General features: G+C 41.6%; 1 protein-coding gene across 4 annotated transcripts in view; it reads right to left on the bottom strand.

Annotated features, from left to right (window-relative positions):
* Window positions 1-22,740, bottom strand: part of CDK13 (cyclin dependent kinase 13) — a 93,275-nt gene extending 70,535 nt beyond the window's left edge. For all 4 annotated transcript variants that reach the window (XM_084795177.1, XM_084795179.1, XM_084795178.1 and 1 more), the window contains exon 1: window positions 21,383-22,740. In XM_084795177.1, coding sequence (XP_084651303.1) covers window positions 21,383-22,596 — 1,214 coding nt within the window. In that variant the 5' untranslated portion in view covers window positions 22,597-22,740. The remainder of the gene's footprint in view (window positions 1-21,382) is intronic.
* Window positions 22,741-26,089: the final 3,349 nt, after the last annotated feature.

Raw genomic sequence — 26,089 nt, 5'->3', positions numbered from 1 at the left:
TTATTTGTCTTATAAAATAATTTAACTATCTTACCGAACTAAACGGAGAGATGCTATCTTCAAAGTTTGACTTTGAATACAAACTTAGCCAATTCCACATACGCAATAAACATTTATAAAGTATGATATTCCTATGGGATGTAAGTTCACCTTGTTAGCCAAGTTATCAAGGTGCTGCAGATCAGTCTGGCCCCAACCTAGCTTCCCCTAGAGTTGTGGTACATGGCATGTGTCTGAGCATTTGCTCACTCCCTGGGGAACACTGTTTGGGAAGGTTATAGAAACTTTAGGAGGTGGAAACTTGCTTAAGTAAGCCCATCACCAGTGGCAGGCCCTTAGGTTTCATAGCCTAATCCAACTTCCTGTTTCCTTTGCTTCTTGTATTTCAACAAAATGTGAGCGCCCAGTCTTGAACCTGCTGCTGACCTGCCTGCCCCACCATTACAACACTGTATACCCTCTGAAACTGTAAGCCAAAATTAATCCTTTTCCCCCTTGCTTTTTGCCAAGGTACTGTATCATACGACACTAAAGTAATATTCCAACAACTACTAGATTGACCAATGCTACTGTTTTTTCACTGCCTATGGAGAACATCCTACATCTCTTATACTAAATCTTTCCCAATTTTCAGAGTCCTTTCTTCATACAGCTTTCTAAACTCCAAGAAAGATGCAATAGTGCCTTATCAGCACCTTTCTTGTGACCAGATCCATCATTCTTAACTTTTTAATCTTAGACATTTACCACATTACCATATCAGATCATTACTGTATCTTCTTTGAAGAATATAGCATAACCCAAGTCCACTGTATTTTACCACACCACACTCTATAGCTAAGGCCATTTGGACAGCCATTCTTTGTCAAATATAACACAATGAACTTCAGCCTACGAAACACATTTCATTTGACTTGCTCATCTTTCAGCAATGAAAATACAGAGAAGGCAGATGGAAAAACTAGGACAGAATGCTTAGAAACTTATCACATGTCAAAAACTTAGTCAAAGGAAGAATCAATACTCAAGCCAAGTCACCCAACTCAACGCCTGGCGTCACTTTCCGTTTTCACACTGAACTCTTTACTTAGTTCTTAGCTAGCTTTCAGAAACCAGGCTAAAGTTTGTTGTCATTTGTCCATTTGCTGAAATCAGAACATTTGTCACCTACTACAAGGCACTCCAGAATCATATTTTTAAGTACCAAAACCCAGAATTTATAATTAAATACTTTGTTGAAGAAAGAATAAATGTTTTCCCTCTACCATTAGAAATAAGAGAAGGAAGTCTCTTTTTACCATCTGAGCATTATACTTCAGGTTATAGTCATTGGGATTAGACAAGAAATTCAGAAGCAAGAAAGTTAGCTATGTCTATTTTCAGATATAATCTTGTTTACAGAAAAATCCTATAATACACCAAAAATATAGAAAATAATAAATGAAGAGTCAACAGAGGTTCCACACACTCAATATATTAAAAAGAAAAAAGTTTTAGTTCTCAATAGTGGTGGTGGTACACATCTCCCAGCAGAGATCTCTGAGTGTCAGGACAGCCTGGTCTACAGAGCAAGTTCCAGGATATTCAGGGCTAAATAGAGAAACCTTGTATTAAAAAACAAACAAAAACCAAAAGAAAAAAGGGGAAAGGTGTTTTGGATTTAAACATTAGCACTGAGCAGTCAGGACAGGCAAACAGCTAAGGCTCACTGGCTACAAGCCTATCAAAAACTCCAGGTTCAGGGTGATTATCTGCCTCAAAAGGACACTACACAGTGCTCTCCTCTTGCTTCCATGTGTGCACACACAGGCATGTTCACCAAACAGGTGCGCACATGTAATACATACACATAAAAATAAGAATTTAAAAATCATCCAAAAAACACTAAGAGAGATACCCAATATGGCAGACAACACTCAGGTACAGTTGGCCAGAGTTTCCAAGGAATATTATGGGAAAAGCTGAAAAATAGCTATTAGGAAAGTAAGTCAGTTAGTTGATGGCAAAGGTAATGTCCAAGGCAGTGGCAGCAGTAGCAGGAAAAGCCAGGAACAAAGTCCCCTTGGCACTGGGTATGTGGTACTGATAGTCAACACAAGAGAAGCCAAACTTACTTTCAGAAACACTTCTGCTTCTGTGGTGGATTGGCACCTGACACCCTGTGCAAATCACATTCTCAGAAAACTCAAGAGTGAGTGGTACAGGATTAGAATTTCAGTATTATGAAACAAGACTAACAGAATACTCCAAGACTGGAAAAGAAACCCTAATCAGTTCTGCACAGCATTCAACAAGCTGAAACGAACTCAAAGCAGAAAGTAGGAATTAGCAAGAGCTGGAGAGGGGGGCTGACAGCATTTGCATAAGGAGCCCAAGAATAATTTTTCACTAGAACACTACTCTAACTTCTGTAATGAATTCTAAGAGGTGTGACCAGATCTGAGACTCAGTATCAGTAATCCTGTCACCCAATGACTCAGGAGAGAACAGATTCACCTACCAACAAGGACTGCCCCACCAGGTAAGTGAGGAGAGCTAGAACGCACAGAGTGAGCATGTGAGGAGTAGGTGAAGTCCTGAGTGATTTGTACAGTTGACGTAGGCACAGCCACATCAAGGACCCAACGCCTCGAACCCAAAGGAATGCAAGACCTTAACCACAGAGTGAGGCTCAGAGGGATGGCAGAGCCTTCCTCTGGTCATTATGTGCGAGTGTTCTGAGAACACTGACAACTACCGATTCCTCCTGACTGCAACCCAAAACTGCTCCCATACAAAGAGGTCCCACAAAGAGTAACAAGTGTACCCCATCAGAACAAGCAGAGCCCTCTAGATCCCAGCTTCTCTATGTTGTGTATGTGGTCTGTCCGTTCTTCATTTCCCCAGTAACTCAATTCAAAATAACCCAATAATCATCCCAGACATTTTTCATACCTGTATCCTACCTCACTATTCCTCCACACCTATCTTGTCTCTATTTAATGCCCAATGTCATTGCAGCACAGGAACTTCACCCTACTTTGTTGCTGCCCTATATTGCTCCCACCAACTACTTTCCTTCTGCCTTTTCCTCTCCCAAAGAACATGGTCTGACCTAATGTGCAGGGTCTCTGTGCTCAGTCTAAGAACTGGACTATTCAACATAGCAATGGCATGTTACCTCTCTTTCCAGTATTTCTTCAGACAACCTTATATCATTCCTCTACCATTTACTACTACTATAGCTCCTCTTATAAACATGGCCCTCAGGGCTGGAGAGTTAAGAGCATTGACAGCTCTTCCAGAGGTCCTGAGTTCAATTCCCACAACCTCATGGTGGCTTACAACCATCTACATTGGGATCTGATGTTTTCTTCCGGCATGCAGGTATACATGCAGGCAGAACACTCATCTACATAAAATTAAAAAATCAAATTTTAAAAAGAGATAGGATTGCTTAAACAAAGAACATCCATCTACTAAAATAAATAAATCTGGGGGGGAGGTGCTAAACAAATACCAAACTGAATGAATGCTAAAAATGAACAATTCAATGCCAAATAAAAAGCATGGTAGAAGGGTTGGAGAGATGGCTCAGGTGTCAAGAGGACCTGAGTTCAACTCCAAGAACCCACATGGCAGCTCCCTACTGTCTATAACTTCAGTCCCAGAGCACTGCGCACGCGTGCGCACACACACACACACACAGTGCACAAATAAGCAGGCAAAGCATCCACACACATAAAAAAGGCATAGCTACAAGAGACAGGCAAGTGTCCAACTCCACTCTGCTTGTCCATGGCCTAACCATCACCCCACCCACCACAGCACCACCTGGAGTACAACTCACAACTCCACTGGACACCACATAGAATTCCACTTAAGGGACTCCCAAACCAGTCAAACCCATTTACCAAGATGCCCTGGAACCACAGCATCCTATTCTCCTAATCCCATATACAGATTCCCAGACTGGCCTTCTCCACCTCAGGACAATGTACATACTGTGTCCTGCTTCCTCACACTGATTCCCTCTATGACCACAGCCCCTGGACCCAAGGACTATCTACAGAATCCAGGGCACCATCCACAAACTTCTGAGGATCAACAGTAATTTACTCTTAGGCTCAGAACTTGGCACCCTATCCCTAGCTAAGCTAAGATTCAAACCTGACACGCTATTCAATAAACATCAACAGAGTGGCTGGCCCTAAAAATGAAAAACAAGCACCATTCAGCTGGTCCAAACCTCACAAGTTGGGGTAACAACAAACCAAGATCCAAACACTCACTGAGCAAATAAATGTGAGACCAGACACCCACATCAAAAACATTTCCCCTGAAATTAGCATCACCAGCACAATACTCCCCAAGAAATAGTAATTACAAATATGTTCAAAAAACTCAGAAGATATGTCCAAATTCCTGACTGAATGAGAGCTGCAAAAACAAAGTTAAATGAAATAATAAAAATAGTTCAAAAATTAATATTTCTTTCTTGCCATCTTTCAGTTGAAAGTATTTGGAATGTTCAGGAGGTAAAATGTTTTGGTAGAGTTGAGCTGTCCTTTTCCTTTGTTAGACTGGTATTCAGGGCACCAGGTGCTATGAACAAACATCTTTTCTGAGTACAATACACTTTGCAACTATTTTCCAAAACTAATGAAGAGATGGGCTCTCTAAAGAAAAGCTCAATTGAAATAAAACTCAAAAGAGCTCAAGTAAAACAAAAAGCTCAGAGAAAGCCTCGCCTAAGTAATGGATCACATGGAAAAGAGAAGAACAGATCTTGAAGACAAAATAGATGAAGAGTGAAACTCCATGAAAGGAAATGTTAAATGTAAAAAAACTAGGACTGGAGCCAGCAGACAATCTGAGACACTACAAAATAATTAAACCTACATAATTACATGTACAAGAAAAAAGGAAACCCAGTTCAGAGGCAAAGAAAATATTTACAACAAAATCATACAAGAAACTTTTCTCCCTAAAAAGGAGAGAGATGCCATCAAGGTACAAGAAGCATACAGATCATCAAATAGATAGGACCAGAAAAAAAAATCCCCCATCTCACATAATAATCAATACATTAAATGTACAAAACAAAGAATGTATATTGAAAGCTGAAAGAGAGAAAAACCAAGCCACATATAAACGCAAGTACATTAGAATAATTTTAAAAATTAGAGATTGAAAGCCAGAAGGGCCTGAACTGATTTCTGCAATCTTTAAAAGACCATATATGCCAAAGCAAACTACTACTCCTGGGAAAATAACCATTCATAATCAAAGGCGTAAGAAACTTTCCCATAATAAAAACAAATTTTAAAAATGTATGTAAGCAAAGCCAGTTGAACTGTGAATATGTTGGTGTAAAGAAAAGGTAAACTATATCCAAGAGAACACAATATATAACCTTATAGCAATGAACCAAATGAAGTGTAAGAAGAAAACACCACAACAACATTGCAGGAATAAATAAACAATGTTCAACAATAGTTCTCAGTATTAATGGTCTCAATCTCCCAATGAAAAGAGACAAATAGACTGGATTCGAAAACAAAAGCCAGTTCTCAGGAGGCAGAAGTAGGCAGATCTCTTGAGTTTGAGGCTAGCCTGGTCTACAAAGGGAGAGTTTCAATTTCCAGAGATAGCCAGGGCTCTTACAAAGAGATGCTATGTCTCAATCAATGAAAAAAAAAAAAGAAAGAAAGAAAGAAAGAAAGAGAAAAAAGAAAACAGGATGGATCTTTTATTGTCTCTAAGATAAATACCTCACCATCAGTGGACTTAAGGCAGAGGATGGAAAAGGTGACCAAGCAAATGGAGCTAAACAACAAGGAGGCACAGCTACTCTAATATCCAACAAAACAGACTCCAAACCGAAGCTGGTTAAGAGATGGGAAAGGACATTTGATACTCATTAAAGGAAACTTTCACCAAAAGGCTATTACAATCCTAAACATGCATATACCAAGCATGGGACATTCAGTTTCATAAAAGAAAGCACTATAAAACAATCACAGATTGACCCTCCAACATAGTGACAATGAGTGACTTCAACACCCTATTCTCAAATAGAAAAGTTATCCAAAAAAAATTCTACAGTTGAATGACCTTATAAATCAAATGGAGCTAATGGACATTTATAGAACATTCCACTGAAACACTACAAAAATACTTTCTTCTTCTTAGCAGTCCATAGAATCTTCTTCAGATCAGACCACATATTAGGACACAAAAATCAGTCATAACAAATTTAGGAAAATTGAAATAGATGCTACATTATATATGATAACAAAGGAATAAAGCTGGATAACCAACAACAGAAAAGACAAACTCACAAAAGACAAACAATACACCACTGAATGAAAATTCTTTCACTGGAGAAATCAGGAATTGGATAAAAATGCAAACCAAAACATCTGGGGCACAATGAAGATGGTCCTAAGAGGAGATGCTAAAGCACTAAGTGCCTACATCACAAACCTGGAAAGATTTCATATTCATTACTAATGTTGTACCTGAAGGCCTTGAAAAACAAAAATAAACAACACAAAACAAGAGTAGCTGGTAAGAGAGAATTAAAAATCAGGGGTAAAAGTAATAAAATAAATGAAAATAAGATACAAAGATTCAATGAGTTCTTTGGTTCTTTAAAAAGATTAACAAGATTGATATTCTTTAGCTAAATTAACCAAGAGAAAGAAGATACAAATTAATAAAATCAGAGATGAAAAGAGAAACATTTCAGCATATGCTGAGGAAATTCTGAGAATCGTAAGGCCATAATATAAGATTTTATATTCCACTAGACTGAGAAAGCTAAAAGAAACATAAATTTCAAGATAACCATGACCTACCAAAAGTAAATCAAGATGAAGTGATCGTTAAGACTACTCACAACCAGTGAGATAGAAGCAATAGTCTCACCACTAAGACAAAGAAGACAAACAAAAGACACCTCAGGACCTGAGGGATCCAGTACAGAAATCTCCTAGACCTTCAATGAACTAACATCAACAGTCTCAATTTATTCTGCAAAACAGAAAATGAAGGAAGAGTTCCAAATCAATTTTATGAAGCCAGCATTACCCTGACACCAAACCAGACAAAGACCCAACAAAAAAAGAAAATGATAAGTAACAGGAACTTTTATTTGCCTATTTCAATTGTTGCCTCAAAGGATTATTTCCTCTGTCTGCTAACCTATACCTAGCTCTGGAAGGTTCTAGCCTCTGCACAGTCAAACATATGCCTAGAATGTTTTCAACCTCTGAGACTTACTGCTTAATAAGCTCACCCTTTCATGTTGTTTCTGAGCTCAAAGCTGGCTGGTTCAACTCAGCTGCTCTGGCTCAAATGCCTCTTCTTCCCAGCTAACTTATTCAAGCTGGATTCTCTCTTGGCACCTGAATTGCTCTGCTTACCTCAAACTTAACTCCAGCAATCTTTTCTATCTCCTCACTCGAGTTCTCTTTCTCTCTCCCTTTCTCTCTCTGTCCCTCCCTCCCTTTCTCTCTCTCCCTCCCCCCCCTCTCTCTCTATCTCTCTCTCTCTCTCTCTCTCCAGCATGTTTCTTTATTACTGTCCCAGTAAAACTGTCTCATCCTCCTCTCTCGGTAGCTGCCCTTTTCTCTCTGGTCTCGAGAGTTGGGCATATCCTATCCTGTCAAATCTTTCTGAGTCATAACTTTTTCTGCCACTCAATTAGACATTGGTGCTTCCTTCTGCAAACTATCTTCACCTTCACTGTTTAGGATTAAAGGTCTGTACTATCACCACACCTAAACCTAAGCTTTTCTTTACCTGAACCTTGCTCTATACCAGGCTGACCTTGAACTCAATCTGTTTGCCTCTGTCTCCTGGATTTAAAGGTGTGTTTGTATTCCAGCCTGACCACACAGAGCTACAAGGTCTTGGATGTGATCCCTTGCCAGACAGCCATGTTCTGAATTAAAATTCCTCTACAATGATACACAATCTCTCTGATAAACACTGTGAGTTCATGAACACACAGAAGATAAAACATCACAGTCAACTCCACTTCATCCCAGAGATTCCATCAAGGTTAGACAGCTTCATCCCAGAGTTACAAAGCTGGATGAACATATATAAACCAATAAATGTAATCCACTACGTAGACCATAAGTCAGAAATCACATGAGCATCTCATTAGATGGAGGAAAAAAGCCTTTGCAAAAATCACCATCTTTTCATGACAGAAATCCTAAAGAAGATAGGGACACAGGGAACATACTGAAACATAATAAAGGCAACATCCCAGCAATCACACACTAAACTAAACTAAACTAAACTAAACTAATCCCAGCACTTGGGAAGCAGAGCGGAAGACCAGTCTGGGCTACATAGCATCAAGTTCCAGGTCAGGGAGGTATATAATATAGAGACCCAATCTCCACACATCCCCCCCCCCTAAATAAAAAGTAAAAAGAAAAAAGACTACCTTGAAGTAAATTGAACTAAAGAAATTTAAGACTCGTATAATAAAAACATTGAGAAATTAAAGAAAGAAACTGAGGGAAAGAAGATTTAAAGATTCCCCAGTGTTGAGGCTGAAGAGATGGCTCACTGGTTAATAGCACCGCCTTGCTCTTCCAAAGGACCTGGGTTCAATTCCCAGCACCCACATGGCCACTCACAACTGTCTGTAACTCCAAGATCTGGCATCCTCATAAAAACACATATGTTAAAATTTAAATTAAAGCTGGGCAGTGGTGGCGCACGCCTTTAACCCCAGCACTCAAGAGGCAGAGGCAGGTGGATCACTGTAAGTTCGAGACCACCTTGGTCTACAAAGTTAGTCCAGGACAGGCAAAGCTACACAGAGAAACCCTGTCTTAAAAAACAAACAAACAAACAAAAAGACTCCCCAGTGCAAGTGGACTGGTAGAATTAATATTGTAAAAACGACCATCCTTTCAAAAGCAACTTATACATTAATGCAAGCCACATCACACCCCAATATTATCCTTCTCAGAAACTGAAAATAATTTTCAATAGGACATAGGGACACACACACACACACACACACACACACACAAAGAAACAAATGTAAAGTAAAATAGACAAATAATCCTGAATAATAAAAAACGAAAACTACTGGTGTTATCATCATGCCTAATTTTGAGTTATCCTACAGAGTTACAGCAACAAAAACAGCATGGTACTGGTCCAAAAGCTGACACAACTGACAAGTGGGACCTCATGAAATTACAGGAAAGGAAACAGCTGATCTAGTGAGGAGACACGTACAGAATGGGGGAAAATAGCCATCTGAGAAAAAAACTTACCGTCAAAAAAATAGGCTAATAAACAGAAAAGAATTCAAGAAAATGCAAATTGTCCATATATTTTTAAAGATGCTCGGCTTGCACCACCATACCTGGCAATGCTCAATAGTCTTAACCATTAGAGAAATGCAAATTAAAACTTCAGGTTCTATCAATAAAGGAATAATAAAAATGTGGTACAACCCAAAATAGAATTTTGTTCAGTCATAAAATGAAATTTTCAGCAAAGTAAGTAGAATTGAAATGAAGTACCTCAGATCAGCAGGGATAGCACAGTCTCCTAATGGTCAAATAGAAAAGTAACCATTAAACGCCCAATCATAAGTGGAACACCTCATCACTCCCTCCAAAGTTCAGGGAACAGCACAGATGAAGGGGCAGAAAGAATGTAAACACCTACTCAGCCTTAGCCAGGAAGGTGATGCACACCTTTAATCCCAATACTCGGGAGGTAGAGGCAGCAGATTTCTGTGTGTTCAAAACCAGCCTGGTCTACAAAGTGACTCCAGGACAGCCAGACCATTGTTTAAAAAAAAAAAAAATCAAATAGACATCAAATCGCCTAGTGATGGACCTTCCAATCTTTAAAAACAAAAAGCCAAATCTAAAATTAGTAGATGGGAAGAATGAATACAAATCACGGCAGAAATTAGTGAGATGGAGACTAAAGCATAATATAAAGAACTAAAGAAACAAACTAGGCCAGGGGAGGGTGCCCACCTTTAACCCAAGTATGTAGAAGGTAGATCATCCTTAGGGATATAGTGAGTACAACACCAGCTTGGACTATATGAGACCACGTTAATAAGAAATTAGCATTAAAGAGTGAAATCATGGTGGCGCACATCTGTAATCCCAGCACTCAGGAAGGCCACCCTGGTCTAGAACACCCAAGGCTACACAGAGAAATCCTGTCTCGAGAGGGAGGAAAAAAAATTAGGGCACAACAAAAGAAAACCACAAACTAGTTTTGCTGACAAACTTAAGCACAAATATATTCAGTAAAATAGCTACACAATCAACTCAACAACACATTTAAAAGATCGCAAACACACCAGGTGGTGGTGGTGCACTCCTTTAATCCCAGCACTGGTGAGGCAGAGGAAAGAGAATCTCTGTTGAGTTCTAAACCAGCCTGGTTTACAGAGCTAGTTCCAGGACAGCTAAGGTACACAAAGAAAGCCTGTCTCAAAAACAAAAGACAACAACAAAAATCATAAACAATAACCAAGTTGGTCTCACTCCTAGGATGCAAGAAAAATTCAGCATATATAATTCAATAAATACAATGTCACAAAAATATTTTCAAAGGCAGAAATCACTTATCATTTCAATATACTCAGTAAAAAGGCCTCTGACAAAGTTCAACATCCCTTTATGATAAATAAAGAAAAATGGCCCATTCACAGTAACTTCAAATAGAAACTAATTAAATGTCTGGGAATTAACAAAGAAGGAAAAAAATCCTACAATGAAAACTTTAAAAACACTAAAGAGAGAAATCGAAGAAGACAAAATAAGATGGAAAGACAATGCCAATAGTTGACCAGTCTGACCTTGTGAAATTAAAAGCCTCACACCGGGGTAAAAAAAAAAAAAAAAAAATTATTCTAGTGAAAAAATAGCCTGCAGAATGCAGGAAAAATCTGCCAGCTATAAGCCTCACAAGGAATTGCTACCTAGAATTCATAAAAACTTCAAAAACTTACACAGGAAAAATTCAATCCAGGAGCTGGAGAGATGACTTTGCAGTTGAGGGCACTGAAGTCTAAAGGACCCAGCACCCATATGGCAGCTCACAACTGTCTTTACCTCCCAAGATCTGACACCTTCACAGAAACATGCAGGCAGGCAAACCACCAATGCACATAAATGTAGAGGAATGTTCACTCAGAACCTGGCTGTTCTGGCAAGAGATCACAGCCAAAGATCTTCTAGATCTGTGTGATCCTGCTGGAATACAAACACACCTTTAATCCAGGAGACAGAGGCAAGCAGATCTGAGTTCAAGGTCAGCCTGGTATAGAGCAAGTATCAGGGAAAGAAAAGCTTACTTCCAGGAATGGTAGGTAGTACATGCCTTTAATCCTAAACAAAGGTAAAGTTCGTTTGTAGAAGAAAGCACCCACTTTTGAAAGTGATGTCTAATTGAGTGGCAGAAAAGGTGACGAATCAGAGAAGACTTGACACAATAGGATACTCTCAACTCTCATGAGAAGAGAGGAAAGGGAGGCTACTTCAGAGGCAGTTTTACAGAGGGAGGAGGCAGTTTTACCAGGACAGCAATAGAGAGATGGGATGCAGAGAGAGAGAGCCTAGGTGAAGATGGGCCAAGGGAGAAAACGAGAAGAAGCCAGAAGATCAGAGCAGACTGCTGCCTTAGTTTGAGGCCAAGCAGAGCAATTCCAGGCCAGATTAAATATGTCAGCTGGAAGAGGAGTTTGAACCAGAACAGCTGAGTTGAATGAGCCATCCCAGAGCTCAGAAAGAACAAGTAAGAGTGAGCTTATTAAGCAATTAAGTCTCGGTGGCCGAAAACATTCTAGGTCTAGGTTAGATTGCATGGAGGCCAGAAGCTTCCAGGACTAGGCCTAAATTAGCAGAAAGAGACAACAAGCCTCTAAGACAATTGAAACAGGAGAATAAAAGTGACTTTTACACATAAATGGAAGTAAACTTCGTAAAAATTCAATCCAATAAGTGAAGAAAAGAAGAGACCATTCTCATAGGAAGAAATACAAGGGTTGGAAATATGGCTCATTGATTAAAGAGTACTTGCTGCTCTTCCAGATGATCTAAGCATACATGTATGTATATTTAATTTTTTAAATCCTTATTAACAAAAAGAAATATAAATATTCAAAAAATTTGAGATGGGATTTTGGTTTGTTACCACGCCCTGACCCAACCTCTCCTTTTTTTGAAACAGAGGTCTGCCTGCCTCTGCTTCCTGAGCACTGGGATGAATGGCATACAACTCCATGCCTGACTCCGACAAATATTTTAAAGTATTCAACATCCTTAGCCAGTGAAATATAAGCAAATTAAAATTACCTTGAGATTGCATCTCACATCCCATCCCATCAAAATGGCTACCATCAACAAAGGGCGGCAAGCACAGAGGATGAGCTAGCTGAAGAATCCTTTTGCACTAGTGGTGGGAATAAGAAACTAGCGAACCCACTATGGAGTGGCTTTTTCTTAACAGAAAGACCTGAAATATGCAAACAGCCTAGACATCCATGAACAGACAAGGAATAAAGAAAATGGAGTACATACAAAGAGCCACACGAAAGAATTAAGCCAACATGTAGAAATGAATAAATCTGCAGAGTACCACAGTAAGCAAAAGAAACCAGACTCAAATACAGATAGTCATGTTTCCTATCCTGTCACATGCAGAACCTAGATTGAAATAATGACATCTAAGCAGAAGGAAGAGAATGTGTGTGTGAAGAGGTCAAAAGAGAGGGAGAGAATGAGAGGGCAGAAAGAAGGACATTTACTGCATTTTCCTTCACATACATAGTTGCATATACATAAAGTACAAATGCCCCTCCCCGCACCAAACACTAGTTAATAGGTAGAGGAAGCAAAGATGAGCAAAGTATCAAGAAAACAAAATTACGTTAAATAAGTAAGATTGAGATATTGGCATGGGATGGACATATGAAATAAACTCTCACATATATGATCAGCTGATTTCCATCAAGAATGTCAAGACAATTCAATGGAAAATAGACTTTTCAACAAATGATCCTACAACAAGCAGGCAGCCATATGTAAAACAAAAATAGACCTTTTATAAAACTCACCACATATAAAAGCTAAATCAAAATGGATTAAAATGCTAATACTATAAAAAATTTTGAAAGAAAATACAGAACTAGGTTTTTGTAATTATGAATTCAGCAAAATAATGCCCAAACCACAAGCAACAAAGGCCATCTAAATTTTGTAACTGTGCTTTAAAAAAAAAAAAAAAATCAAAACCCCGAGTGGCAGATATTCTTCTAATCCCAGCACTGAGATAAGACCACTGCCAAGTTTGAGACAAGTCTGAGTTACACAGTGAGACCTTTCTTAAAAAAAGAAAAAAAGAAAAAAAAAGAAAAAATAGAGAAAGCCAAAAAGGCACTATTATAACAAGTGAAGTGATAAAAATCAGAAACTATTTAAGTTATACATCTGAGAGTACCTAGTGAATATAAAGACTAAAGGTTCTATATAAGTACAGAAGCACGCGCCATGGTGCTTGTAACTCCAAACTCAGGAGACTGAGGCAGAAGAATGGCGATTCTCAGGCTAGCTTAGACTACCCCGTGAGATCTAGTCTCAAAAACAAACTACAATCAAATTCCAAACTTTAAAATGAGAAAAAGAGCTTTAAGACATTTCTTTTAAAAATTCAAATGTCTGAAACTATGCTCAACTTCACAATTCCTAAAAAAAAAAAAAAGTAAATCAAAACCACACTGATATAGTCAAGTAATAGATGGTTATAATCAAACACACTTCATGAGTTTGATGTAGGAAAACAGGGAGGTCCCTATTCAATGCTGGTCAAAATGAAAAATAGTTTGGTGGTTCCTCAAAATGTTAAAAAATTACATGACTCAACAAATCTTAGGTATATACCTGAGAGAAGTAGAAACACACTCAAAACCTTGTATGATAAAGGTTCATAGGAGTATTTTTTTTTTTTCATTTCTGGATTTTCAAGCAAGGTTTCTCTGTGTATCCCTGGCTGCTCTGGAACTGGCTCGGTAGACCAGGCTGGCCTCAAACTCACAGATCCATCTACATCTGCCTCCCAAATGCTGGGATTAAAGGCATGCACCACTACCACCCAGCATGAAGCATAAATCTTAGTAAGTTTAAAAGTTAATAACCCAGCTGTCCATTAATTAACAGTAAATGTAGTGTTCTCTGTATAGCAGAATATTAGTTGAACAAAATGGAGCAAAGCGTTAATATATTACATAACACGGGTGAACCCTGAAAACCAGCCCAAAAAACAATGTAATATGTTATTTCAATTAAATGAAATGTCCAAACTATATAAATCTATAGACATAACATATTGATGGTAAAGGCAGGAGGAGGTAGAAATATAGAGTGATGTCAATGCTAACGATCATGGGGTTTCTTTCAGGGGTGGTTAAAATGTCCAAAATGTAATGGTGATGTATGTAAAACTCTAAGAATGTAGTGAAGACTGAGGAGCTATGCTTCACCCTATACAGAAAAAGGCTAAAACTGGAGGAAACTGAAGTTCAAGAGTTCAAGGCCAGCATGAGCAAAATATAAGAACTTGTCTCAAAAAACTTGTAAGGAAAATAAACATAAATAAAAGATTAAAGTGTGTGGAATGTAAATCTCTTCTCAATAAAGACATTATTTTAAAAACTAAAAAAAATAACAAAGTTAATTATTTTGTACTTAGTCTAAAAAGTATTTCCTTTCCTTTAAAGGTTCCTTAAATGCATCAAATAAAAGAGAGACACGTAACTTACATTTTACACAGTGCTGTAACAAGTTCTAGTCTACTAAACCTAAACTCAGTAGACTAAACTAAATGTTGTCTTCATGTTTCACTGAACTATGACCTGAGATATGTTTTTAAAGCAAAAAAGAAAAGGCAGCCACATCGGCAGGGAACTGTGTCTAATTTGCATAATGGTGCTTACTTATAGTAGCTTCTCTGGTCATCTTAGACCATGTTAACTAAGATTATTTACGGAAATGGTGGTTGCTGCTGACCACTTTCTAAATCAGGTCAGTATCACTTGCTGGGCACAGAACTGTCACATACTGTGCAAGCTGTTAAGAGCATTAACTTAATTAAAACAAGAACAAAAACAAAAATAAAACCCTCACTGGATATAAAATCAAGTGGCTGAAGAAAAACAAAACAAAAAAATGTTCCAACTATGGAAACCAGGTATGGACAGGTCAAAATACTGACAAAGAAAGATTAGTGATTTAGGATTCCACAATCAAGAGAAATATCTTTCAAAGAGAGTTCCAAATATACAGGTTAGCAGACTACATTGTCCGAGAGACAGAGAGACAGACAGACAAAAAGCTTTGGGAAAATCTAAGGAAATGCTGTCATGTATAATAAAGTGGATGAACCTAGAAAAGATTAAGTGAACTCTGTTGTGCACAGAAAAACAATGCCCTACGACTTTAGTGTGTGATCTAAGAGCCAAGCCTGACTTTATTACTCTACCAAACGTTAGTGAACATCTACAGAAGCAAAGTAGGATGGTATTCAAGAGATGTTACAGAAAAAAGACAGATAGGAAAAGGAGAAATACTGATCTAAGTGTGCAACATTTAGTTAAGAAACGTAAGATTTAGTGATTACACAAAATGGTGAGTAGATATTTCAAAACTATTAAGAGGATATTTCATTATAGGAATGGTGAGGTGACACACACCTGGATGGACTCTCAGGGAGGCATAATGAATGGTACATAATCCCTGTAATCCCAACATCTCAGAAAGCAAAGGCAGGTAAATTGCCATGGGCTGGAGCCTAGCTGAGGCTATACAGCCAGTACCAAAGCAGCTAGTGAATACAGCAATGTCCTGTCTAAAAAAAAAAAAAGCAAACAAACAAACAAAAACAAAACCCACTTCCCACTAGGGGTAAAATGGCTCAGTAGATAAGTATGCTTGCCAACAAGCCTGTTTACATGAGTCCAACTCTCTGAAACTACTAGGCAAAATTAGAAAAGCCAACTAATCCAAGTTGTTCTCTGAACTCTACAAGCAAGCTTGCACTGGCACATGAACACATACATGCACACACATGCAAACACATACACACAATGAAAATGGATAAAAATAAATTTACAAAAAAAAATTCATCAAAATGTCAAAAGTGAACAATTCATGTTCCTAAATTTAGGCAAGGACTGTACGGAGTCATGTGCCTATCCCTAAGGTAATCAAATTTATGACCACTTACAAGGGCTGAAGAGATGGCTCAGTGGTTAAGAGCACCAGGTGTTCTGTAAGAAGTTAGGTTCCCAGAACCCACGGGGCAGCTCACAACTATCTATAACCCCAGTTCCTTGGGATCTAATGCCCTTTTCTCCTCCCTGGGTAACAGGCATTCGTGGATGTACATACTATACATTCAGGCATGACACATATACACATAAAAATAAATAAATCTTAAACACTTTTGACTTCATATGTTCTTCTATATTAACTGAAAAAATCTATGAGCTTCTATTGTCTTTGTAAATGGATAAAAAATAAAGAGCAGTATCAAAAGAAAGGGAAAAGTATGCTATAAAGAAACCCTGTCTTATCCCAGCACTTAGGAAGCAGAGGCAAGCGGATCAATATGAGATCAGCCTGGTCTACAAAGTGAGTCCAGGACAGCCAAGACTGCACAGAGAACCTTTTCTCAGAAAAAAAGAAAAAGAAAGGAAAGAAGAAAGAAAGAAAGAAAGAAAGAAAGAGAGAGAGAAAGAGAGAAAGGAAAAATGTCTTGAAAAGCCAAAAAGACAAAGAGAAAATTACTCCCAAGGAGGTAAAAGCATTTAGACACTACGTTAAGTGTCAAAGCCGCCCAGTGAAAGTGCCCTGTAGATGAAAACACAGCAGGAGAATGGCGCAGAGAGCGACCCAACTGCAACTTTCAGTTCCTTTCTATGCCCTTTTAAGTTCCCTATTTCACCAGCATGTTGTCCCCTAATATACATCCAGACCATTGAGTGAGCCCACAATTTAGAGGTTTAATTCCATTGCTGTAAAAGAAGTAATATTTCTGATTCCAACTTGGTACTTTTGCTTCCAAAATCCACTTCAAAGATTATAAATTTCCATAAGTGAGTTAAAGGCTACCCAAAACAAAAACAATCACCACCACAAAAAAAAAAAAGTGATATCCAAAAGAGGAAAAACATACCAAATAGGAAAAGAGGTTGGGATTACCTTATATAGGTAAGAATATTAAGCAACATTCACTTTCAACTGATTTTTCAGAAATAACTGTATTTTAAGGTTTAAAATAAAATATGAAAGTCTCCTCAGAAACTTCCTACCATAAATAAATGATTTACCCTGGTCAGAACAAGACACAGTAAATGTAACTGTAGATCTCAGTTTTTTCTTTAAAGTTATTGAGCACTCTATGCATTTTCCATGATTTTCCTAAGATAGGAATCTCACTATGCAGCCCTGGCTGGCCTCAAATGAAGAGATCCACCTGCCTCTGCCTCTCAAAAGCTGGGATTAAAGGTATATGCCACCACACCTGGCTAGATGTTCTTAAAGCCTTGTCTTTAAATATATATATATTTATTTATTTATGGGCATTGTTTGTGTGTTTAAGTGTGAGCACTCAGACCATGGCATGTAAAGGCCAGAGGACAATTTTCCAAAATCGGTTCCTTTTCAACCAAATTCAAGCCCTGTACAGTGTACAGCAAACATTTTTACCCATTAAAGTCCTTCCCTATAAATTACAATTCCTTCCACAATCCTAGAGAATAAGTGAACCAAAATGGCTGGCAAGTTCAAAGTGGCACCTGTAAAAAGTGGTTTGCTTTACTTTGTGAAAAGGGGTAGGGTGGGGGGTAAGTTAAGGAATTTACTTATTTAATAACTTCCAGCAAATACATTTTGGAAATTTGCCTTTTAGCTTACCATCTAGTAGGAAAATGTAGTCAACCAATTAACCAGGGTAAAATATCAGCACTTTAACAGCTCCACAGCTAAAATAAAATGAAGTGCTCTAAGGAGCAGAGAAGACAGAAAAAAAAAAGAACACCCAGAATAGGGAGCAATCAACATGTTAAGGTCTGAGATAGAGTTCCGAATGCAAGCTGCAGAGCAAATATGGGGAGGGTTATCAATGTCTCTCCTACCATTTCAAGCTCAGGGCAGTTAGCAGGGAAACACAGAAATATAAGAGTCCTGATAAAATGGCATCAGATCATTAAAAGCATTAAGTGGCAATGTATCAAAATGTTTACATCCAATCTTACAAAAGATAGACACTATTTAACTTAACTACATAGTAAGAAAACTTCCCTAATAAGCCATGGACCAGACAGGGTCAGAGCAGCTGGCTCCTTTCACCTCATGTTCCAGATGCTGTGGCAGGACTGCCCTGGGTACAAGGCCAGACATAGCTACTAAGTGAGGTCCTGTTTCAAGAAATTTAAAAGGGATACAGGGAAGGTGCTAACATAAAGTCTAACCAACTAATAACGACAGCCTAAACGAGAGTGCAAAACTGTAAAATGCCTTTAATCCCAGCACTCTGGAGGCAATGGCAGGCGGGTCTCTGTGATTTTGATTGAAGCCAGCCTGCTCTACTAATCGAGATACACAAAGAGAAACACTGTCTGGGTGTGGGGGTGGGGGTGGGTGGGAGGGGAGAACTAAACAACAAAATTTAAAAATATAAATATTAGTGTTAGGAGGAAAGAAAGTTAATGAGGATGAAGCACATGAAAACGTGAAGTGAAGACTGATCTGAGAAAAGACCAAGACACAGACCCGTCTTCTTAGAATGAAAGAAAGGACAGCTTTTGGAAACTTTAAACAGTTCACACACTGTCTTGTTTCTGCACTTACTCAGTATCTTACATTTCTGATAATCTGTTTATGAAGTACATATCAAACCAAAAGCATTTTATAAGAGGAGTTATTTTGTTTTTAACCTCAAGTATTCTTTTGTTTTGGTTTGGTTTTTTGTTTTGTTTTGTTTTGTTTTGTTTTTCAAGACAGGGTTTCTCTGTGTAACCCTGACTATCCTAGAAATAACTCTGTACGTAAGCCCCGGCCTGGAACTCACAAAGATCTGCCCCCCTTGGCCTCCTAAGTGCTAGAATTAAAGGCTGGATAAGTGAATGCATGTGCCTTAGCTGTATGTACACTTGCTATTTTCCTAAATCTTGTTTTACAAATAACTATTTTAGCAATCAATTCTGAGCCCCAAATTTTAAGCAGGACATTTGACAAGCAACATAATGGGGGGGGGAGGGGAGGAAGCAAGCAAGGAAAAAAAGAAAAAGAAAACCTAAAGACCATGCCTCATATATTTAAAAAAAAAAAAAAAGACAAGCTTTTGGCCCAGAAAAGAAGACTTGGAAAGGTGACAACTACCTTCCATGTTTTAAAGAACTAGTACAAAAATTTACTTCATACTATTCCAAAGATTATACGTACAAAATACATGGATGTGGATTTCTGTTTCCATATGAAGACATTTGACAAATCAAACTATTCACAATTCAACCATTTTAGATTTCTTTATGACTGTATACTTTATAAAGACAATTTTTCATTTATCCCTTGAAATAATAAAAGAAATATGTATTACAGTTTAGCAAACTAAGTCTTCAATGGTTTTTCTAAGAAAAAATTTTTTAATCATATAAGGAAGAAACTGGGCAAATAAGTGTCTGAACTCAAGTCCAACGAAGACTGCCCAAACAGTATGTGTTCCTACCTAGTGATGTATCCAGGCAGGAACCACATGTCCCGCTGTCAGAAATGCTGGCCAGTATTACTGAAAAGCTTCTTCCAAAATCAACTCTTTGGAAACACAGCTGGTCAATGCACACATCATGCGCCAAATGCTAGCTCCAGGAGGGCAGTAACACTGTCGGTCTTCTCCGCTACATTGCAGTGCCTAGATCATCACTGGCACATATGTCCTCTTGGACATCTATTAAACACTCACACAAAATCTTACACATCTCACACACTTACCACCAATGTGGAACAACAAACCTTACTGAAATATCTAGAAACACAAACCCATTGTTAAAATTGCCATTACACACTTAATTTGCTATACAGTTATGAAACTTAACCTCGTCAGTTGGCAAAACAAACCGAATTGAAGAAAATGAAAGCAAAGATAAAATATTACAAGTAAAAAGTAACATAATATAAAAAGCACTGTAAGTTAAACTTGTTCCAAGAGTTGTCAGTTGGGAAACTCTTAAAGCTAGCCTTTTATGTGTACTGAACACTGTATAAGGGGATGTATACATATCATTTGGTTTAAAGGCTTTCTACTCACAACTGCACAGTAAAAGAGATCGGCAAATTTCACAGGTGCAAACAACTTGGCATTATCAAAAACTTAAGACAAACAGGAAAAATAACACCAATTGTAAGGCTAGCTTACAATACCCTAAACCATAAAACCTAGAAGGACCAGATATGCTAATAAGAAACTACAAGACCTACAAACTATCCAGAGGTCTCTTTTAATTCATTCTACATAATAGATACATATCAATAAACACACATTTTTAAGATTATTCACAGACATACAAAATCTTTTACTCCAATTTCACCAGATCAAATTATCTCTGCAAAAATTTCTGAACGCACATTCATTAGGATTATGGTTATTACTTAAAGGACCTAACTTTACCGTGAGGAGTTTCAGGTTGACCCAGTTACACTGTACCATTGTACCCATTTATATTATTGGCAACTGAGTATTGAACATACTGTCAATTTTCTTCCTCCTTTTTAAGACCATGACTCTGAAAGATCAAATAAAAAGCTACCCAATATAGTATCTCAAATATAATTTCTTTCCTCCTTTTCAAACTCTATTACTAACAACGTTCACTTATACTATATCGAGTATTAAACGTTCCAAAAGCCGCTTTTCCCATCCCTGTATTAACATGAAACATCTGCAATCTTTTTCTAACTCTGACCTCACCACCCGAATCTGACTGCTCTTTACAATTTAAGTCCCTGTACTGCAGCAGTCCATTAATAAATCACCAACAAAGTAACCTTTTCTCCATAAACAGACTTCAGAAGTAGGGAAATCAAGCCGCTGCTAGGGTTTATCCAAACTAGCAATGCTGGAAGAAGGCAGTTTAGTGAAACCTGCTAACAGGGCAACAAGTTAAAAACTTTCAACTCATAAAGCCTCCCTGCTGCAGCTGGTCCCTTCGACCACCACAGGTACGCAAAGCTAGAAAACCCTGCTGTCATGCAGGGCTCTGACCTAGGAAGTGGACCAGAGGCGCCTCACCCCACCCTCCCTGCCCCCCAGGGGGTGGTAAGGGGGCAGGACTCACCTGAGCACTGGGCTGTAGGGGCTTCGCGAGCGACGCCAGCTGCTGCTGCTGTACGGACTGGGGGACACGTCGCCGCCCCGCTCGTAAGAGCTGTGGCGGCTGTAGCTGGGCGAGCGGCGCCGGCTGTAGGGACTCGGGGAGCGCGGCAGCCGCCGGGAATAGGGACTGCTGCCACCTCCCGCCGGGCTGGGGGACTTGCGGCTCCGGAGGCTCTGCGAGGCCCTGTGGGACACCGGGCTTTCGTCCCGGCCTCCCAGCGGGCTCAGGGACCGCTGCCGCCGCCTGTAGGCCTTGGGCTCGCTCTTGTCCTCCCGGTAGGCCTTAGGCGGCTCCTTGTAGGCCGAGGGCGGCTCCTTGGACGACTTAGTCCGGCTGCGGTGCGCCTTCAGGTCCCGGTCCTTGCGGCTGCTGCTGCTGCTGGACGTCGCCGAGGCGCTCTTGCGCCGGCCGCCGCCGCTGCTGCTGCTGCCGCTCTTGGCGGCCTCGGTCCGCTCCTCGCCGCTGTGTCCGTGGCGGCTGCGGGCCTTCGAGGCCTCGCTGCCGCTGCGCGTCCCGTCCCGGCGCCGGTGCTCGCGGTGGCGCTCCTTGCTGCGGCCGCTGCTGCTGCGTCGGTCCCGGCGCGGCCTGCGCTCCGACCCCTCCGCGCGCCGCTGCGTGCCGGAGGAGGAGGCCGGACTCCCGCCGTTGCCCCCCGTTCCCCCGGCAGCCGTCGCCGCCGTTGCCGCGCTGGCGCCCCCCAGCAGCAGCCCCTGCTCGGACTGGGAGCTCACATCCTCGTACTCCACCAGCGGGGTCACACCCCCGCCGCTACTGGCACCGCCACCGCCGTCCTGCTGCGGCTGGGGCAGCGAGAAGACCCGGCGCTTCTCCGCCTCCTGCCCGGCGCGGGGCCCGCGGCGCCGCTTCTGCCGCCCTCCGGGGCGCCTCTTGCCTCTCGCTAGCCGCTTGACCTCCAGAGGGGGTCCCGGGCTGAAGCAGGAGGAGGAGGCCGCGGCGGCGGCGGCTGCGGCGGCGGCCGCGCCGGGGGCAGCCAGGAAGAGCAGAGGCGGCGGGGGCGGCGGCGGTTGCAGGAGCTGCGGCTGCAGGAGCGGCAACAGCAGCGGCGGCTGCTGAGGGGACAGGAATCGCCTCCGCTTGCGGCGCTCCTCCAACTTCTTCTCGGCCCAGCTCAGGCCCCCGCCTCCCCCCAGCGCCGTGTCCGAGCTGCTCGGCATCGCCTAGAGCCCGCCGCGGAGTGCGGCGCGGGTGCGGCCTCCTCCGGGGTCAGACCCTGGCCATGTCCCCCCGCCGGGAAGGGGGACGGCAGCCGCGACGGAGGGGTGGCGAGCAGCAGGGCCGGCCGGGAGGAGCCGCGCCACGATAATCCGGGTCGGGACGCGCGTCCCCGGGTCCAGTCGCGGTGTGTGCGCAGCGGCCTCCGGGCCTGGCGCGGGAGGATCCTGTCCTCGGCGGGACGCCGGCCGCGCCAGGCGGCGGCGGTGGTGGCGGCGGCGGCGGCGGCCTCGGGCTCCGGCGGCGCAACGCGGAAGTGCCACCGCGGGCCGCGCTTCACTCCATCGTCCTGACGTCGGAGGCGAGCTCGCGGGAGGGCAGTGGGCGCGACCGCAGCACGCCTCCGTCGCCCGCCGCTGCGCGTCCACGTCGTCCTGTGGCGGCGGCGGCGGCGGCGACACCCCGCGGCGCTCGGACGGGCCTGGGCCTCGCGCCCCGAGGGCACTGCGCGCAGCTTCCGGAGCGGGGGCGCGGCCCGCTTGTCCTCCGCCCCTCCACGCGGGCCCCGCGCGCGCGCGCGCCGCTCGCCCCTCCCTTCGCTCCGCGTTCTCCCCCGCGAGAGGGCGACGCGACTGGCTGGCGGGGCCGTCACCCGCACCACCCACTCGCCGCGCTCCCCAGGCCTTTTTCTCCCCCCTTGAAGCCCGACGCTCGCCCGGCGGCGCGCACGCTCGTCACGTTCGGGAACGCAGACGGGGAGTGGCGGCGCCGTCGAGGGAGGTGGGGACGTGGGAGCTGCGCAGAGGCGTGCTCGCTCCCGCCGGGACGCTGGCCCTCGCCGGAAGTGACGTAAGGCGAGCCGCTCCGTTTCCGGCAGGGGTGGAACCGAGGAGGAGCGGGGTTAAAGAAAGGAGAGGAGGCGTGGGTCGCGCAGTGTTGTCGCTGGAGGCGCTCCCTGCGGCACCCGTCTTGGAGCTTGTTGCTCGCTTCCAGTGAAAGGGCAGGGCAGGACCCGCGGAACCTTGAAGACTTACCCTTAGCCCAGCCTCGGGATTGGAAGGGCGAGGAGAGGAGAGGAGAGGAGAGGAGACTCCCCGCAGAGGGCGACGATGACGTTAGCCAGACTGGACTCAACATACGCCCAAGTTCAAGGACCCACCGTTATACCTAAAAATACACTTGGTGTTCATGGCTTCGAGGTTCCGCGACACTGAAGTTCCCTTTTTAAAAGTTCTCTTTTAAGTCAACCTGGAGAAAAATAATCAAATGTCAAGGAGGAATACTGAAAATCCCAGGGACTTTGAAAACATCGTATAGTGATGGGGGACTGCCCTTCTTTGTACTTTGGCCTTTATTTCTAAACCTCTGTGGCTGTCAGCTACTTAATGCCCTAGCGCGGCATCTCTTCCCTTAAGGTTATCCTTCAGTTAGCGGCTAGGCATTCAAGGTAATTAGATTAAAATCTAAATGGCTTACTGGTTTTTAGTACTGGAAAGAGGCTAACGAGACTGCTCAGTGGTTACATGTAGTTATTCCTTAAATTTATTAATTCAGATCATCAGCTGGTTCATAGTTCTTACACACTTAGTAATTTAATCAGGTTGACATCAGGGTATTGCAAACTGATGGTAGCTCAGACTCAGTTTACAGAAGATAAAGGAATCGGTTTCAAATGGAGCTGTTTCTGACAATAACAGACCTGAGTGCATCACCCTGTGGGGCCTTCTACACAGCAGAGGGGGAGCAAAGTTACTGGGAAACTGTAAAAATTGTAGAAGTATGTTGCCTAAAGCAATTTCTAACTGACAGTATTGTTAACTCACATTTCTGTAGCTTAGTAAAGACTACTTAGAGAATGGCTTTTTTAGAAAAATAAGATCAACCGGCCCCAAAGTGCAGTGGGATATCTCTGTTCCCAATACAAAAGAGGCCGAAACAGGACTAGGACAATGGTCAGTGTCTACATAATACACACACACACACACACACACACACACACACACACACACACACACACACAAATAAGCCTGGAATGGAACAGAGGAGGCAAAATGATGTTTGTATACTAGTTCCTCTAGCATAAGCTACTCCACTTACAAATCATCTGGTGTCTCTACAAAGAAAACTTGATCGATAGTAAACGTATTATAGTAAATAGTCCAGGCTACAAGCAGAAAACTTAACGAAAAGAATTCCATCTTTGGAAAATGGGTAAATAGAACATTTAAAGTTTCCCAGAGGTATTTGCCCACTTGCTTGGAAATGCTTTTGATAGGATCCAAAACAATGGAAATGATTGTTAAATTAGATGTTTATATAAAAAAAAAAATACCCGCTACTTGCATAGAAAGGTATTTTAAGCTGCCACTTAAAACAGCAAATTGCAGTTTATAGTTAGTGTGATTTTTGTATAGTTATGTGGATCTTTATTGACTTGTGATTTTAAACATTTTTTTCTTTGTTTATCTGACAGGTCACTATATGACACAAGCTGTTGTTTATAATTTGGGGCTGGGAGTGGGGTCTGTCTCTGCTATTAGAGAGTTCCTCTAGTGCAGAACATGGTAGTGGGCACCAGCAAGGTAGGCAGGAAACTGCTATGCAGCTTTACTGTAGTGTGGTAGTGAAGATTATCCACAGTTCATCTAGAAAGGCTATTAAAATACCCCCTTCCAGTAATAGCTCTAATTTACATATTTTGCCCAAACAAGATATTATAACAAATTGTATAAAAAGGCTTTTGGCACTGGAGAGATGATTCAGCAATTGGAAAGCATTTGCTTCTCTTTGGGAAGATCTGGGTCAGACCCCAGACCCCATGCAGTAGTGCCCAACGGTCAGCAGCTCCTAGGAATCCAATGCTCTCTCCCAATGAATCAAAATTCAATTACTGATGTAAAGAGGTTTGAAAGCCCAGTTCCAGCACTTGTGAAATAAAGGCAGGAAGATCACAAGTTCAACATCAGCCTCGGCTCCATAACAAACTCCAGGCCAGCTGAGACACAGGAGGCCTTGTCTTATGTGGGGGTGATACTGCAGAAAAGAAATCTCTAAATGCTTTTATTTTGTAACAGTTACTTTTTATTTTTTTTTGTGAGACAGGGTTCTCTATGTAGTCTTGGCTGTCCTAATAGACCAGGTTGGCCTCACAGAGATCCACCTGCTTCTGCCTGTCAGGTGCAGGGGTTAAAGTTATATGCCCAGCAAAAGAATTGCTTTAAATAAATGAGTTTTTTTTCTTTTCCTTCGTTTTATTTATCTATTTAAAGTCCAGGCTGGCCCATGAACTCAGAATCCTCCCGCTTTTGCCTCATAAGTCCTAGAGTTAGAGGCAAATACCAGTTGTTTTTGTTGTTTTTAATTTTCTCAAATTTCATTTCTAATATAACAAAAAATACAAGTAGATAACTTTGTTTCTAAAGTTCTTTGCAGTTTTCACCGATTTTTAAGAGTATAAAAGACCTTGGGTAAAATGCTACACAAAAATCACAGATA

Source organism: Acomys minous, assembly GCF_964271855.1.
Source record: "Acomys minous genome assembly, chromosome: 9".
In the NCBI taxonomy this organism is placed as follows: Eukaryota; Metazoa; Chordata; class Mammalia; order Rodentia; family Muridae; genus Acomys; species Acomys minous.
This window is presented reverse-complemented; position numbering and strand designations above follow the sequence as displayed.